The 16,991-nt window shown below is 39.6% G+C and overlaps 1 protein-coding gene across 1 annotated transcript; it reads right to left on the bottom strand.

Annotated features, from left to right (window-relative positions):
* LOC143934586 (pancreatic secretory granule membrane major glycoprotein GP2-like) lies at positions 1-16,701 on the bottom strand. Its single transcript, XM_077458330.1, has 10 exons — positions 16,541-16,701; positions 14,043-14,102; positions 13,545-13,652; positions 10,668-10,882; positions 9,387-9,541; positions 6,857-7,096; positions 4,468-4,624; positions 3,493-3,565; positions 2,447-2,485; positions 1-613 (listed from the first exon to the last, which is right to left on the bottom strand). The coding sequence occupies exons 2-10, from the start codon at positions 14,086-14,088 to the stop codon at positions 549-551; spliced, it is 1,098 nt and encodes a 365-aa protein (XP_077314456.1). The 5' UTR covers positions 14,089-14,102; positions 16,541-16,701; the 3' UTR covers positions 1-548.
* Positions 16,702-16,991: the final 290 nt, after the last annotated feature.

The following is a 16,991-nucleotide window of genomic DNA, read 5'->3' on the forward strand; positions in this document are numbered from 1 at the left end:
TTACTTTACTTTGCAGTTTATTATATGTAAAAGAACAGTAAAAAGTACAGGGTGCGCTCTCCAAGGATACAAGATATCTATATATTGTCTACTCCAGGGGTCTCAAACTGGTGGCCCTCCAGCTGTTGCAGAACTACCAGTCCCATCATGCCTCTGCCTGAGGGAGTCATGCTTGTAACTGTCAGCCTTGCAATGCCCCAGGGGACTTGTAGTTTGGCAACAGCTGGAGGGCCGCCAGTTTGAGACCCCCTGGTCTACTCCATTAACCATTCTTGCCTTATAATAAATACAACACAATAAATAGGTCCGGGATAAAGCAAGCCCCTCTAAGCCGAGAAAGCAGTATATCTTCACTGTACAAAATGAGAGATATTCAGGAAGCATAGCAGCAAGGTTATTTTATGTAGCGTTGTATATAATGCAGCCAATGCCATACAAAGAAAAAGAACTAGATAGAGGATTCCTTCATAACTTCTCTCTGCTGAGAGCATTGGGGGTGACGATGTGACAAAGTCTCATGGTGCCGGGATGGTCGGTTCTCAGAGGGTTTACATCAGTTTCATCAAGATCCAGGAGAAGATCAGAGCAGGCAAAGTCCAAGGCATGGAGAAACCTGGAACAACACACAAGAGATATCAGGAATGGATCGGATAGGGATTCATCTTCCTATGGAAGATCTTCTGTTCAGTCCTACGTTTTCACTGTATTTGCAGTCTGATGAAACCCAACCAGATTGTTTTAATTAGTATTAGTTTTAATTTAAAGTGCATGTCCAACCAACATTTTTGTTTTTTAATTTTTTCATACTGTGGCAGCAGTAGAGAAATTTACCCTCATTCCTCACAAGGTGACAATAGTTTTACCAGATAGGAAGTGAGGGGAAATCTGCTACAAGCACGCAGATAGAAATAAAAGAGCTGATAGGTATCTTTCTGTACTTTTCTTAAAAAAATGACTTCTGTCTGTGTACCTGTTTGAGATTTGCTCTAAAATTCCTGTTTAGAGAAACATTTGTCACTGGGAAATGTCTCATAACATATCCCAAGAAGTCAATAAAACCTCAACAGTGGTTCTTCTGCTTGCTGACTCTTTCCAAAGCTAAAGAAATAATAATAAAGAGATCCCCTCCACTTTAGTTGTGCTGATCACACAGGAAGTGATGTCCAGTGTGTGTGTGGGGGGGGGGGGGGGCAGCGATGAATCCCACCAAAATATATTCAATATTGGATATACATCTATGATTTTGGTGTCAATGAGCATTATGCATTTTCTAAAGAAGCTGTTTTCCTTCAGACTGTCTCTCTGTAATTGAAAGTCTCAGTCAGTAATGATAACCCTCCAACGTAATGCTTTTATAATAAAACTAATATCAATAAATATTTAGATAAATACTAAATATATGCATAGAAATATATGGATGGATAATAACCCCTAGTCATTGCCATTGTTAGAATTAGGCAGATTAAATGGAGTGAAATGGAAAATTTTACATATCTCTTTGAGGGAGTTTAATATTTTTTTGTGGCCAATAACAGGAATCTGCAAAGGCTCAAAAGGAGAAAATCTTTTTCTTAGCGTTTTTTAGCAGTGTAGTGAATGTGACCTGGTTTCGGCCTCTTGCTGTCCCTTTACAGCCGGGCCACAATATGAGAATAAGAAACAGCACACACATGGGGCTGGGTGCACAAATGCTGGCAGTAGGGTCTCCTGATCATGCTGCGCTGTAATTGGCTTCAAGGAGCGCTGAATAGCAAGTCCTACCAACTGCTGATCATCAGCAGATGACTGTGAGCTGTTGGTGACAGCTCAGTCACAGTTCTGGGGTACCGGTGGGGTGCTCCCCAAATGAGACAGCAATGCATATATGCAGGGTCAAGGTGTTGAGGTCCACCAGCCCTGCCCCCACATATAAGGGTATTTTTGCTGTAAAGGGGTTCAACATGTTTAGCTACTCTAAACCAGGGGTAGGGAACCTATGGCTCTCGAGATGTGGCTCTTTTGATGGCTGCATCAGGTTCTCCCCTCTCAATCCGCGGATTACGTGGTGTGCCGATCTGTGGGTTGAGCCCATTGGAAAGGCCACAGCTTCAGCCTAGCTCCGGAGCTTCGGCCAACTTGGTACACCCGGCGGCAGCCTAGGTGAGCGGCACGCTGACGTCATCATCACCCGCCTCAACTGCTCATGGATCTGCCTGCCTATGTAGTGGTAAGCAAGCAGACAATCGTAGGGGAGATGTGGATATTACAGTGGGGGAGATGATGTGGATATTACAGTTATAATTGAAATTCGGTGATTAATCGATTAAAAAAAAATAGTTTTAAACATATTGTTTGGCTCTCGCGGAATTGCATTTTAAAATATGTGGCGTTCGTGGCTCTCTCAGCCAAAAAGGTTCCCTACCCTTGCTCTAAACCATTAAATTGCTCAATGCAAGATTTTACTTACCGCTGGCAGAGCTGGTATCCAAATAGTAATTGTTCTCAGCTGGAAATAAAGAGAAAAATATCTGTTAATTGGAGACCTCAACCGCACTGATACTCATTCTTCTGGATATATCGTATGATATTCACATTCACTGTAGGATGAAATAATTGTGTAGAGATCACCATAGAAGTTAAAGCATTTATAATCCCTGACAATAATCCCTAACAATTGACAATTTGCTTCTTTATTGGTCAGATAAATATACGGGACTCGTGAAATAATTAGGATTTTCTTTTTTTTTTTTGGGATGGTGAAGGGTTAGAACCTCTGCAGGTTTTAATTACTTTGTCCCCTCTGGGACATTTCTCCGTACTTCCTGGTCAGGTGTCAGACAGAACAGGAAGTGACGGAAAATCTCCCCGCCAAAGGGAACAAAGACAGCATTTATAAATTGAAGGAAGCTTTAAAGTGGTTGTAAACCCTCTACCATACTACCCAGTGAAGTGAACAGCCTTGGATGATGAACAAAGATGAAACAAATCCTCCTACATAGGTTTTACATGTATATCTGCTGTCTTTCCCTTTCTACATCATTTAGAAACTGCACATTGTGTTCAAAACCTTGTGCTGATTGGAGGAAGGGCATACCTCCCCCCCCCCCTCCATACAGGCAGAGGATCAAAGAAACTTGCAGAGCCGTGCTGTGAATAGACAAGCTCTCTGCTAATCTATCTATAAACTCCCTCCCCGACATAAATATTTAGCTGCTTTTCTCCTGTGTCAAAGAACTTGTCAGAAGTTATAATGATGATAATGCTGATAACAGAGGAACGGAGCAGCAGAAAGACACCGCACTCAGAGCTTTGGAGAGAGATGAGTAAACACTATAGATATATGTGCCCAGGTCAGGTTTCATGAATGGGGTTTACAACCACTTTAAGCCTTTTCCTACATTTTACAAAACAAAAAAGAAAAGAAATGTTTTGTCTGGAGTTGGGTTATGATAAATGTGACTGAAGAAACACAGAAAATTACTGCAACAAAACTGTGACCATGAGATGACTTACTTGCATCCAAAAAGATACTGACGCGTCCTGCAATGTCGGGGGAAGAAGCATCTTTGGCTAGAGAGCCGCAGGTCTGTAAGGAAATAAAATACAATCAATAGAAATTCTAGACAAGTGAAATTGATGAAGGAACTGCAAATTGTATCCAAGAAACACCCCAACTATGATAAAGTCACATCTTCCCCTTCATGTTCCTCTATCTGTGTTATCCCCACAAAGGAAACAGTGGAGAATGCGGGCACACCAGGTTCTTCCATCACTCCAATGGGGAGACTTCCCTGGAATAATTGGCATTTCCCCTCCACATTGGTTTTAATTTCTATAAGTCATATTTCCCAATCACCTAATTATTCCACATGGTATCGGGGCAACATGACACCATCAATTGTCTTTGTTAGGAATGAGCATGACACCATCAACTGTCTTTGTTAGGGATGGGTATGGGTTTGGGCTACAGCAGATGGGCAGAACTGTGAATTCTGGTGGTGGTATCTCAATTTCAGAAGCCGGCATAAGATTTTGCTCCCCACCTTTGTGTGGAGTTGGCCATTAATTCAGCTTTGATGCTCATTATACTCAACGATGTTCTACCTGCTTGGTTAGCAGCAGAAGGTCAGGTAATGAGTAGAGAAACCGGTATCAAGGTTGGTGTGCAATTTATTTATTTATTTTTCGGTCCATAAACACCTTCAAGCATCTTATCAATGCTGTGTAATGATTAGAAAGCCAAATGTGGACATTAACACTCTCGCCTTGTAGCACCGGGGACCTCAATTCAAATACCAGCCAGGGGCATTATCTGCATGGAGTTTGCATGTCCTGCTTGTGTTGGTTTCCTCCAAGGACATGCAGGTAGGATATTTGGCTCCTGTCTAAACAGGTGCTAGTATGAGTGTGTATGGCTATATAAAAACCTGTATCCTCCTTCAGGCACAGAAATCACAGATCACCCTCTATGTGTATGGTGAGTCTTACCGTGGTACAATCAGTAGTGCAGAGAGCCAGATCGGCATAGAGATAGACGGTGTTAGAATTGGAAATCTTGAAGACTTTCATAGGAAACCGAGATTCAATGCCGACTCCATTGCTTTCCACCGTTAGCTGGTCAGGAGGTACATCGCTACCTGCACACCTGGATACAGAAACTTTTCATCAGTTTTCAGTTACTGTAATCTAAAGATCGGACACAATACTGCTACATACTGTTAGAGCTGAAAAATATATGAGGTATGTTAAATGTGTATATATATATATATATATATATATATATATATATATATATATATTGTATATATTATAGATGGACAATATATGGCATGTCTTCATAATTTTTATGTATATTATAGCTGAACAATTCCAGGCATGTTCATTATATTATTTCTGTTACTCAGAAGTCCTCAAATTACATTTTAATTGGTGGGATTTTGGTGGAATCATTGTGCCGTACACAAGAAATGTACCGTGACTCATAATTCTTCACACCTACATGATTTTCTCCTTAATGCATTGAGACAAAAGAAATACATCAATTTACACATTATTAGAGGCATTTCATCCAATTCTGGCCAACACATTGCTGTGAACTGGGCCCATCAAAAACAATGGATTGTCAATGTGCGGGGCCTGCCTTGAGCAAATCAGCCCATCACAGGCGGTGCCAATGGGTCCTTCAATGGAAAACATATCAAGCAAAAATGCTAATGTTAATTGAAACCTGCATTGAAATTTTGTCCATCCAGTTCAACCTTAAAAACAAATAAATAAAATAAAAAATAAAAATAATTAACGTACAGTGTTGGAAAGGGTTAGATCCCCTGTTAGGTAGTTATATGGTAGTCGAAAACAACTGGGAAAGTCATGAACAAAAATTGTTGGATTGATCACCAATCATCACCCTATATAAAGTCCAGCACCTCTACATATACACACGTTCCTGAAGCCCTGATAAAGGTGGACTCCTCACCACCCCTGAATTGTGTTGTCTTTTCCTATTTCCACACCTAGTCCATTCTCAAGGCTTGTATTGCTGTACGAGGCAAAATTTCCCTTCACATCCTGTCCTGGTGACACCAAAAAATACAGGGCTATAAAATGATGGGCGTTCTCTCCAGTGAGGACCTAGACAGCAGTGTGGTGAAGAAGACTAAGAACCTCTTGGCTGGTTTTTATTGCTGTCTGTGTCATATTGTCTTCATGACCCCATCTCCTCGTTTTCCTGTCCTGGTGTCACGAGCATGGATCAGTAACGAGAAAGTGCCTCAAAGTAGCCACAGACATCTCACAAGGGTCCTAACTCTAAATCTAAAACTGAACAAAAAGTTGGCTTCTCTCTTAAAAGTAGAAAATCCCATCTTTGACAGTTCTTATGGAACCTCTGCCGAGGGTGTCCCTAGTGCTGGGCACCTGGGGCAGGTGACTTGAAACTAGAGTGGGGTGCCCTTTCTCTTGAAGCTTTCTTTTACGTTTTAAGTATCGGCCTTGCACTGCCACTCAAAGTTCAGAGCCTAGGGAGGCTCCCCTAAGCTCCTCCTTTGTTCTGGTCACCTGATAAAGCCAATGGGAGGACTTCCCTTCACTCTGAACTGCATCTAAGGCCTGCTGAGTGACCCTTTAACAGTAGATATTAGATTATATCTGAAACCTCCAACTCCTTTTATAATCCTCCAAAATAGGAACGTGGTTCTTAAGTACTCTGCTCAACATGGACTGACTAACCCTTATATGGGCTACACAGAATTTTCTGATCTTTTGTCTTGGTTGTTCAGTTGTTTCCCTTTTACTTGTTATGTGCACTCATGAAACTGACCGATACTTTGTACTAAAGAGGCTGCCTTCCCTCATCGCATTTCTAACACTCTTGATTTACCCTGGTCTCCTCCTATTGGGGATTGTTCATATTTTTGGTTTCGTTACTTACTTTAAAAAACCTTAATAAAACTTTGTGAAACAAAATATGGTATTAATTAATAATAAAATAAAATAAAGATTGGCTTGAGTTGGGCTGTAAAGATGAACTCCAGGAATTATATCTCTTTAGAAAGTTGGCTTCTCCAGATTAGTTCAGAACTTCATGGCAAGACTTCAGCAACATACTCTTAAGCCGGCCATAGACGGTTCAAATCTCAAACCATGTATGATCAGGCTGAATGTACCCAGGTTGATCGATCAGCTTGAGTACAACCAGCCTGTTGGAATTAACATGCAATTATTGCTAGCAGCTGTTATAGCCATACAGTGGCTCCTGTGGTTGCACGGTTGACGTTAAGGAGATACGGAGAGTTGTTCTGTATTCAGTGAATCATTTCTGTAGTGAAAGCGTACAAATAACACACAGGACTTCTAACCCAGTGCACTGTGTACTTACCCGTTCTTAAGAAGATAGTACTTTTGGTCGCTTGAATTGGTAGCAGAGGCATAAATATTCACCACTTTGAGTTTAAAGGAGTTAACATCCAGATCTGGTACTTTCACTGAAAGGTAAATAGTATCTTCCACAGTCAGGGTGTCGGAGTCGGAGAGAGGGATCGTATATTGGTTATCTGTATAGGCTACCATTACGGCTACATAACTTGCATTTGCTGTAGGGCCGTTTATTACTGTGGTCCTGGAAAATAGACACATGATAAAGGTTACCTACCTAGAAACGTATGCAGGTATGTTGCCATGCATCAAAGTTAGTATACAGATTGCATGCAGAATTTAATTACTTGAGGATTGAGAAAGAGCAAACCTATCAGTACATGCCATGGTTCCTTCTCTGACCCCAAAGCCACTACAATACTCAGCAGTGTCGTAGGGAGAGGTGGAAGGAACCATGCAGCGTGACAGGGGACACACAAACATTGAATGCCAAAGAGTCTCGTGGAGGCTGCAGCACTGAAGCAGAAGGCAGGTAGGGGACCCAGGCCATAAATCTCTTCTATTACGTGAACATTTCCTCTCGATTTGACAGGGTTGATGGAAAACACTTGACTCAGATGACTTACACCCATGTGTCCTTACAGAGCTGAGCTCAGTTATATCTAAGCTTTTGTTTCTACTTTAATACGGTTTGGGGCAAGGCCAGCTTAGTGTCTTTGTTTAAAAAAAAATGGATTGAGGTCTTCAACTAGTAACTAGAGACCTGTGAATTTTTTTTGAAAACTGACATTTTATTGAAATTGCAAGGGAAACAAAAAAATCAAAGAAGGAACAATAAGGCACAGGTAATAAAAATAAACGGTCACAGACCACAGTAAGCAAAGGCAGAGAATATAGCATTGCATCAACTCAAGCATTACATTACAATGACACTCAGTTACCGGGAGAGTTAGATTTCTGCAGCCTGCTACCGGTCAATTTAACAAACCTTTCTGTGACCATAAAAAGAAAAAGAAGGGAGCTTAAGGAGAAAGAAGGAAAATAGGAAAGGTGAACAAAAACACAAAGAGTCGTGCGAACAGCCCTAGAATTGGAGAGAAAAGGTGCAGATTAGAAAAAGAAAAAGAAAGAAATGAAAAGGGAAGTAAAAGAAAGAAAAGTAAAGTAAAGTAAAGTAAAGGACGCCCCTCCGACCCACCGACCCCTCGCCCCCTCCACACTCAGAAGGCGGGTGCCTCCATCCTATCCCAAAGATCCCATACCTTGTTATGTTTGTCAAGCGTGTTATTTAGGGACGCTGTAAGATATTCCATACGCCTGACGTCTCTAATTCTAGTGTGTAACTCAACTAGTGAAGGAATCTCCCGTTTCTTCCATTTTAGGGCAATTAGGCAGCGCCCAGCCGTCAACACGTGGGCTAATAGGGATTGGGAGGATCGGGAGAATGTGGCAGGAGGGAGGCCCAGGAGAAACAGCTTGGGGTCTAACGGTATTTGTGCTTCAAAAATGGTACATAATAAGGCCCTAACCATTTCCCAATAGGGGGAGACCTGTGAATTTAATATCTACTGTGGGGAAGATATTTGAAGGTTTGCGTAAAGATGAACTTTACCCATAACAACTTGATAAAAAAATAATGTTTTTTAGCAAAATACATTCGACATAATAATCCCATAATAGAATCCCAATAATGCCAAACAATAATTACGCTACCAAAATTAGGGCGTGCTGTAAATTGCCTCCAGCATTGTTCCTGTTTCTTCTTGCCAGAGGCTGCCATTTTGCTGAAGCCCAGAGCCCCTGAGTAAATCTTTAGGCAGATCAGCCTCTAGTGGCTCTGATTTTAGGCACAGTGCTAAAAATTAGAGTGCAATCGAGCATGTGCAGTGCAAGGGGGAAACAGGGTATTACTGTATTTTAAATAGACAGACACTTATTGTTAATGTTTTACATAGCTATACAGTGGAACCTTGGATTACGAGCATAATCCGTTCCAGGAGAATGCTTGTAATCCAAAGCACTCGCATATCAAAGCAAGTTTTCCCATAGAAGTCAATGGAAACAAAGATAATAAGTTCCGTATTGACTTCTATTGCCTGTAATACTGCATGTGGCCAGAGCTGGGAGGGCACCGGAGAGCCTCAGAAATACTCGGGGACAGCTCGGCTGAACTCAGAAAAGGCTCAGAAACACTCGGGAACAGAGTATTTCCGAGTGGTTCTGAGTATTTCCGAAGCGGCTCTGAATGGCTCTCAACCTCTGGCCAAATGCAGTACTGCACACCCCATTAGCTTGAATTCTGAAAAAAAAAGTTGCTAATCTTTCAAAACGCTCGTTAACCGCGTTACTTGTAAACCTAAGGTTCCACTGTACCTGCAGAAGGGGCCAACCAGAAATGATCTAGCAGGACTTAGTTTTCTGACTAAAGTTCCACTTTAAGGACCAATTACACAAGAGTATGTGCTAGAATGCAATATCATAAGAGATCGTCAGCATGGATTTCTGAAAGACCGACATTATGTGATAATAATTACCCGATTACTGGGTGCAGAGTCACATTCAGTTTGGCATTCACATTCAGAGGGTAAGCGCAGGAAATATCCAGGACGGCGTCATTTGTTATTCGGATCGGATCCGTCTTGCCAAAAATATACAGCTGATTTGTATATATGACATGAGTTGCATTTAGCTGTAGAGAGAGGAAGCACAGAAGTCATTAGACAGTGTCAGAAAACTTACCGCCATACAGTATTAATATCAGTGTATTCCCTGTGAGGTCAAGAAGGAGGGGCCCAATTTTGTTAAAGCAGAACTCCAGCCAAAAACAACCATATAAAAATAAACAGCCCAAAGGTAAAATAACAAAGGTAACATTTATTATGCAGAGATTTTCCCCGCGGTTCTTTTGTTTGGCCATTTGATCTGCTCACTCTGATGGCCACTACCATTTAACCCACTTTCTATGAGTCCAGGTCCTCTTGGACCCCCAGCCTGTGAATGGACAGTGAAAGGAGAAGTGGAGGACTGATCTCTCTGTCAGTCTGCTCTCTCCTCCAATCAACATAATCTTTGTCATCACCTGAAATAACTGGCTATTTGTGTTTCTTCTCTTTCCCCCGGCCTGAGTTGTACAGGGACAGCAAGAGGCTGAAACCAGATCACGATGAAGTACTTATACTTCTTGGGTTAATATTAAAAAAATACATTTTATGATGTAATAAATACAGAGCTGTGTTATTTGTGTCTTTCATATCTACCCAGAGTTCAACTCCTCCTTGTAGGTGTCTCCTTTAACTGCTAAAGAGACATCCACGCATGTGCGCCCTCAGCTGGGGCTGTGTGCGTCTTTTTAAATGCAAAATGCCCAGCAAGCCACGCCCCTGCTCCCTCCTTCTAGGCAGCTGCAGGAGCCAATCACTACCCTTCCCATACTATCTCATCTACAACCATGAAGTTCAGGGAATGGGGCAGACATGGAGGACCTGGTGAAGGATCCGGTGGAAGTGACAAGGGGCGCCAGGTAAGTGTTTGAGGACGGTGGGGTTGTAAATGTATCGGGGCGTTTTTTGCATTAATGATGTGAATGCATTGTGATAAAAAATAAAAAAATGCTTAGGCTTTAGTGCTACTTTAATGTGTTCTGCCAAACCTGTATGAAAATGTGAATTAAAAAAAAAAAACTATGTAGAGGATAGAACATTCTTCTGGGGACAAAGACAACAAAAACTCCTAAATCATACAACTTTTGTCTATAGAGACTTTATTGTGTCTGTTTTTACTTCTCTCTTGTATAACAAACAGTCAGGAGAACTTACCACAGCTTTAGTATTACAGTCAGAGGCTATCAATGGACGCTGAAGGGTCAATTCCGATATTCCATCCACAACTTTCCTCCCTGCCAAGCAAGTGGAGTCGGTGCTGTTCAGCCTCACATCGGACGTATCATATCCATTTTTTTCCAACCAACATTTTGACACTTGTATATTAAACTTTGCTCCAGTACAAGTAAGATTTACGTTTGGCGTGACTCCTGAAAAAATAGTAAATTCATTCAATAATGATCAGTGTAGTGCTCCCTTATATTGATGGTCAGTGTAGTGCCCCCCTTACATTGATGGTCAGTGTAGTGCCCCCTTACATTGATGATCAGTGTAGTGCCCCTTACATTGATGGTCAGTGTAGTGCCCCCTTACATTGATGATCAGTGTAGTGCCCCCTTACATTGATGATCAGTGTAGTCCCCCCTTACATTGATGGTCAGTGTAGTGCCCCCTTACATTGATGATCAGTGTAGTGCCCCCTTACATTGATGATCAGTGTAGTGCCCCCTTACATTGATGATCAGTGTAGTGCCCCCTTACATTGATGATCAGTGTAGTGCCCCCTTACATTGATGATCAGTGTAGTGCCTCCTTACATTGATGATCAGTGTAGTGCCCCCTTACACTGATGATCAGTGTAGTGCCCCCTTACATTGATGGTCAGTGTAGTGCCCCCTTACATTGATGGTCAGTGTAGTCCCCCCTTACATTGATGATCAGTGTAGTGCCCCCTTACATTGATGATCAGTGTAGTGCCCCCTTACATTGATGGTCAGTGTAGTGCCCCCTTACATTGATGATCAGTGTAGTGCCCCCTTACATTGATGATCAGTGTAGTGCCCCCTTACATTGATGATCAGTGTAGTGCCTCCTTACATTGATGATCAGTGTAGTGCCCCCTTACACTGATGATCAGTGTAGTGCCCCCTTACATTGATGGTCAGTGTAGTGCCCCCTTACATTGATGACCAGTGTAGTGCCCCTTTACATTGATGATCAGTGTAGTGCCCCCTTACATTGATGATCAGTGTAGTGCCCCCTTACAATGATGGTCAGTGTAGTGCCCCCTTACAATGATGGTCAGTGTAGTGCCCCTTACATTGATGGTCAGTGTAGTCCCCCTTACATTGATGATCAGTGTAGTGCCCCCTTACATTGATGATCAGTGTAGTGCCCCCTTACATTGATGATCAGTGTAGTGCCCCCTTACAATGATGGTCAGTGTAGTGCCCCCTTACATTGATGATCAGTGTAGTGCCCCCTTACAATGATGATCAGTGTAGTGCCTCCTTACATTGATGATCAGTGTAGTGCCCCCTTACATTGATGATCAGTGTAGTGCCCCCTTACATTGATGGTCAGTGTAGTGCCCCCTTACAATGATGATCAGTGTAGTGCCTCCTTACATTGATGGTCAGTGTAGTGCCCCCTTACATTGATGATCAGTGTAGTGCCCCCTTACATTGATGATCAGTGTAGTGCCTCCTTACATTGATGATCAGTGTAGTGCCCCCTTACACTGATGATCAGTGTAGTGCCCCCTTACATTGATGGTCAGTGTAGTTTCCCCTTACATTGATGACCAGTGTAGTGCCCCCTTACATTGATGATCAGTGTAGTGCCCCCTTACATTGATGGTCAGTGTAGTTTCCCCTTACATTGATGACCAGTGTAGTGCCCCTTTACATTGATGATCAGTGTAGTGCCCCCTTACATTGATGATCAGTGTAGTGCCCCCTTACAATGATGGTCAGTGTAGTGCCCCCTTACAATGATGGTCAGTGTAGTGCCCCTTACATTGATGGTCAGTGTAGTCCCCCTTACATTGATGATCAGTGTAGTGCCCCCTTACATTGATGATCAGTGTAGTGCCCCCTTACATTGATGATCAGTGTAGTACCCCCTTACAATGATGGTCAGTGTAGTGCCCCCTTACATTGATGATCAGTGTAGTGCCCCCTTACAATGATGATCAGTGTAGTGCCTCCTTACATTGATGATCAGTGTAGTGCCCCCTTACATTGATGATCAGTGTAGTGCCCCCTTACATTGATGGTCAGTGTAGTGCCCCCTTACAATGATGATCAGTGTAGTGCCTCCTTACATTGATGGTCAGTGTACTAATTGGTTACATTAACTGACATTGTAGTGTCCTCTTACATTGGTGGTTAAAAGGGATGAGCCTAAGCTTCCATCAGAACACAAGTACCTTGGAATATTGCAACATTGACTATATTTTGGTCATGTCCGTAGATAGAGACCCCGCCCCTTTGTATACACAAACTGTCCCCCGCCGCTCCTTTCATTCATCGGGACTGAAGTAAAATGAGACCAGACTTATCGGAGAGACAGAATTATCTCAGGGAACGCCAAGCAACCTGTAGAGGAAACTTTGCATTCTACAGAACTCTGTTTCAGAAAGTCCGATATAGGGAGAGCACCGAAGTCCTTTAGAAAGGAAGGACTATTTTTCAGGATTGCTCCTATCCCCCCCCCCCCACCCCCCAGCCACAAATCTTGGTGCAGTGATTGTTAAATTGGGAACAAGATAAGTCAAATTCTGTGGTTATTATTTGCAATCCCACCTCCATATTACACACAGCAATCCGATTGTTTATGTTTACGTGACAGTCAGATTATACCTCTACTATCCACCAATCAAATGTTGAGGAAGTCTGGGGGGGGCTCATTCACACCGGGGGGCTCCATTGCCATTCATTTACCAGCCGGTGTAAATGGGCCATTAAACTGACACATTATGTACTATGAATGTTACATGGACCTCATATGGTTTATATAAAAATGCAATATTTGGTTTTCAAAAGGCACAAAATCCATTGTAACCAACCATTGTATTATAACATATCATACCTCGTTCAAATTTATAGGTAGTTGAACTGCACTGGCAGGCAGTACCAGCACTGTCACAACTCTCATCATCAGCACAGATTTCACCTTCACAAGATACAGACGCAGCCACTGGAGAGACAGAAAAGAACATGAAAGTACATCCTGTGTTCCTGTGTGGAAGTCTAAACAGATCTCAGATCCATCTACTATGTAATACAAGGATCAAAATAAATAAATCAGAGATATTGTCCGGGGGGTTTTAAATTGCTCCAAACAATCCAATTTGTCCCAAACTGTTGCAACTTGTATCCAAATGTTCCAATATACAAACTTGTTTCAAAATGATTACAATTCATAAACAAAGTGTTTAAAGATACACAGTTAGAGAACGGATCTCCCTCGCTGTTTCCTTGTCTATTTACCCCTCTCTGATTGTTCCCTCCAATCTCTGGGGAACGATCGCTGTCTCTGTATTCCAGATGTGTTATTAAAGGATAAAAGGAGACAAACGTCACTCACCCGCCATGACAGCGCACAGTACAGAGAGCAGTAGTGTTGTCTTCATGGTGATCAGGGAACCTAGAAAATATTTCCTATATGAGCAACCAATTTCTGTTTGTGATTTAGCAAAAAAATTTTAAAAATAAATAAAAAAAGGAAATAGTCCTACAGAATTTAGCTTTATTTTATATATAGTTTTATACAGTCAAAATAAAACAAAATAAATAAATAAAAAAAACCAACAAACATCTTTATATATTACAATATACATATATGTAAGATACTAGACTTTATTCATTAATAGAATATATTATTTGATATATTATTATATTATTTGATTAGAAGAAAAAAATTAATTAAATGATATATATATATATATATATATATATATATATATATATATATATATATATATATATATATATATATATATATATATATATATATATATATATATATATATATATATATATATATATATATATATATATTGCATATATTAAGTTAAAACTAAAAAAAACTAGACTTAACAATATTTGATTAGAAAAAAAGATATTTAATTTATATATATATATATATATATATATATACATAAAGTTAAAACAAAAAAAACTAGACTTAACAATATTTGTTTAAAAAAAAATGATATTTAATTATATATATATATATATATATATATATATATATATATATATATATATATATATAATATAGCTAAGAATCAGATATTACTTAATTAGGGCTGAAACAACTAATCGATTAATCGACAACTAATTGATTATGAAATTAATCGATTACTATTTTCATAATCGATTAATCGGCCAGTAACATAATGGGGTTTAAAAAAAAAAAATGAGACCTTTATAGTACAAAAAGAGCAAATAATCGCTACTGTAAATATTACTTTCACTGTTCTACAGTAAAAAAAAATGAACCCCTTACAGTAGTGATTATTTGCTTTTTTTCTACTATAAAGGGCTAATTTTAGGGGTTTTTTTTAACCCCATTATGTTACTAAACGACTTAGATCTGGTTGATATCTATGTGTTTATTGGTGCTTTTTGCAGAAATGCACTACAGTTCATTTTCATGGTTTCCTATAGAACACGTTCACATCTGAAAGGGTCGGAGACTTAATGCAAAATGGTGCTTTATTGGTTCAATATACTTCAATGGAGAAGCTGCAGAAAAGCGTGTAATGCATTTTTGCAGCAATTTGTGTTTTTCAATCTGCTCAAAAAAAAAAGCAAAAATGCAAATTGCAGTAAAATCACACGCGCGCAAAAATCAAAACTCCCAGCAAAAGGCACTGCAGAAACAGATCAAAAGCAAACTGCATAGGTGTGTACCAAGCCTTATGCTGGTCACACGGATCAATTTTCAGGTGAGAATATTCAGACGAAAAATCTTTGTACATTCGCTGAATGAAAGAATTTTGTTTGAAGTTTTCACTTGTTTTTAACATTCTGTTTTTAAAATGAATGTAATTTCTAAACGAAAACCACATACATTGTCTAAAAATTCCTTTGACTAAGAAGTTTTCTATTTCCAAATGTTCCTGTCACTATGGTTGAAAATGAACGTCAATTTGACCCACTTTTTTTTTTTTTTAAGTTATTAACCGATTAATCGATTAATCGAAACAATAATCGGCCAACTAATCGATTATGAAAATAATCGTTAGTTGCAGCCCTAGACTTAATATTTGATTTGAGAAAACCATGTAATATATATAATATATTGCATATATTGAGTTATAATGACAAAAAAATAGTCTTAACAATTTTCTATATGAGCAACCAATTTCTGTTTGTGATTTAGCAAAAAAAAAAAAAGAGGAAAAAGTCTTACAGAATTTTGCATTATTTTATATATAGTTTTATACAGTAAAGGTCAAAATAAATGCAAAGGAAAAACAACAAACATCTATATATGTTCCATTTTTTATTGACTATGTAACATACAAGACTTAACAATATTTGATTAGCAAAAATAAATATATATATATATATATATATATATATATATATATATATATATATATATATATATATATATATATATATATATATTAGATATATTAATTTATAGCTACAAGTAAACAATAAAATTCAAGCCTGTAAAGCACTACAGTAAAACCCCAAATAAACATACCAGACTTAACAATACTTAAGAAGAAAAAAACAAAAAACATAAAAACGGTGACTGTTCAATCTCCGTTCGATCTTCCAACAATTGCCAATTAGATACATATTGATTGGATAGTTAAGTAAATCCACAGATTGCAATTAAACAAGTTACAAAGGTAGAAACTCAGAGAGCAATGAAGCCAAAGAATGATCACGGTAACCAGCCATCCCAAAATGGCAGCCTTCATCATTCTCTCATGATATTCCCATTTAAGGAGATTGTACAATCAGAATGTAAGGTGTATGACCTGCTTTGGAAAATTATAATCTATCCTTATTGTCTGCTATGAGTTGTAAATGACTTAGAAATCAAAGTTTTATACTCACCGACAAATGTGGTGTGGAAATGTTTCGGGTCTGCAAGTGGCTTCCAACAACTCGATGTCCTTCCAACAACTCGATGTTCTTCCAACAAGTGCGCAGAGTTAGTTGTCAGTTGAGTTTTGCCACCTTTAGGAAAGACAGTTGGAGTGAGGTGGTGGAGGGTCTGTGTACAATCACCGATCACTCAGCTACTTATATACTTATTGGTCCAGATGGAATGCCATAAAACGATCTTGCCAAAAAAAAACCTAGAAGGTGGAGATGACGTTAGAGCAACTGGGCCTCACCCAGGCAGGACTTAGCCCCGAGCGGTCACGGTTTAACATTAAGAAATTGTCACAGACTGATATATTTTTCTGGCAGCGTTTAATAATTATAGCTGATGAAAATGTCACCTTGTTTCTATTACGAAATTAATCTTTCAACTATTTTAAATATTTGTTTAAAACCTAAT

This window comes from Lithobates pipiens, unplaced genomic scaffold (genome assembly GCF_037356315.1).
Source record: "Lithobates pipiens isolate NorthernLeopardFrog02 unplaced genomic scaffold, aLitPip1_a1.2 Scaffold_27, whole genome shotgun sequence".
NCBI classification, from domain to species: domain Eukaryota; kingdom Metazoa; phylum Chordata; class Amphibia; order Anura; family Ranidae; genus Lithobates; species Lithobates pipiens.

What these genes read in the sequence shown, in the direction of transcription:
- LOC143934586 (XM_077458330.1), bottom strand. Translation starts at nt 14,088, where the DNA reads ATGAAGACAACACTACTGCTCTCTGTACTGTGCGCTGTCATGGCGG. An exon ending in ACTGTAATACTAAAGCTGTG is followed by an intron (nt 9,542 to 10,667) that starts GTAAGTTCTCCT and finishes CTCTCTCTACAG; the next exon opens with CTAAATGCAACTCATGTCAT. An exon ending in CAGTATCTTTTTGGATGCAA is followed by an intron (nt 2,486 to 3,492) that starts GTAAGTCATCTC and finishes CTTTATTTCCAG; the next exon opens with CTGAGAACAATTACTATTTG.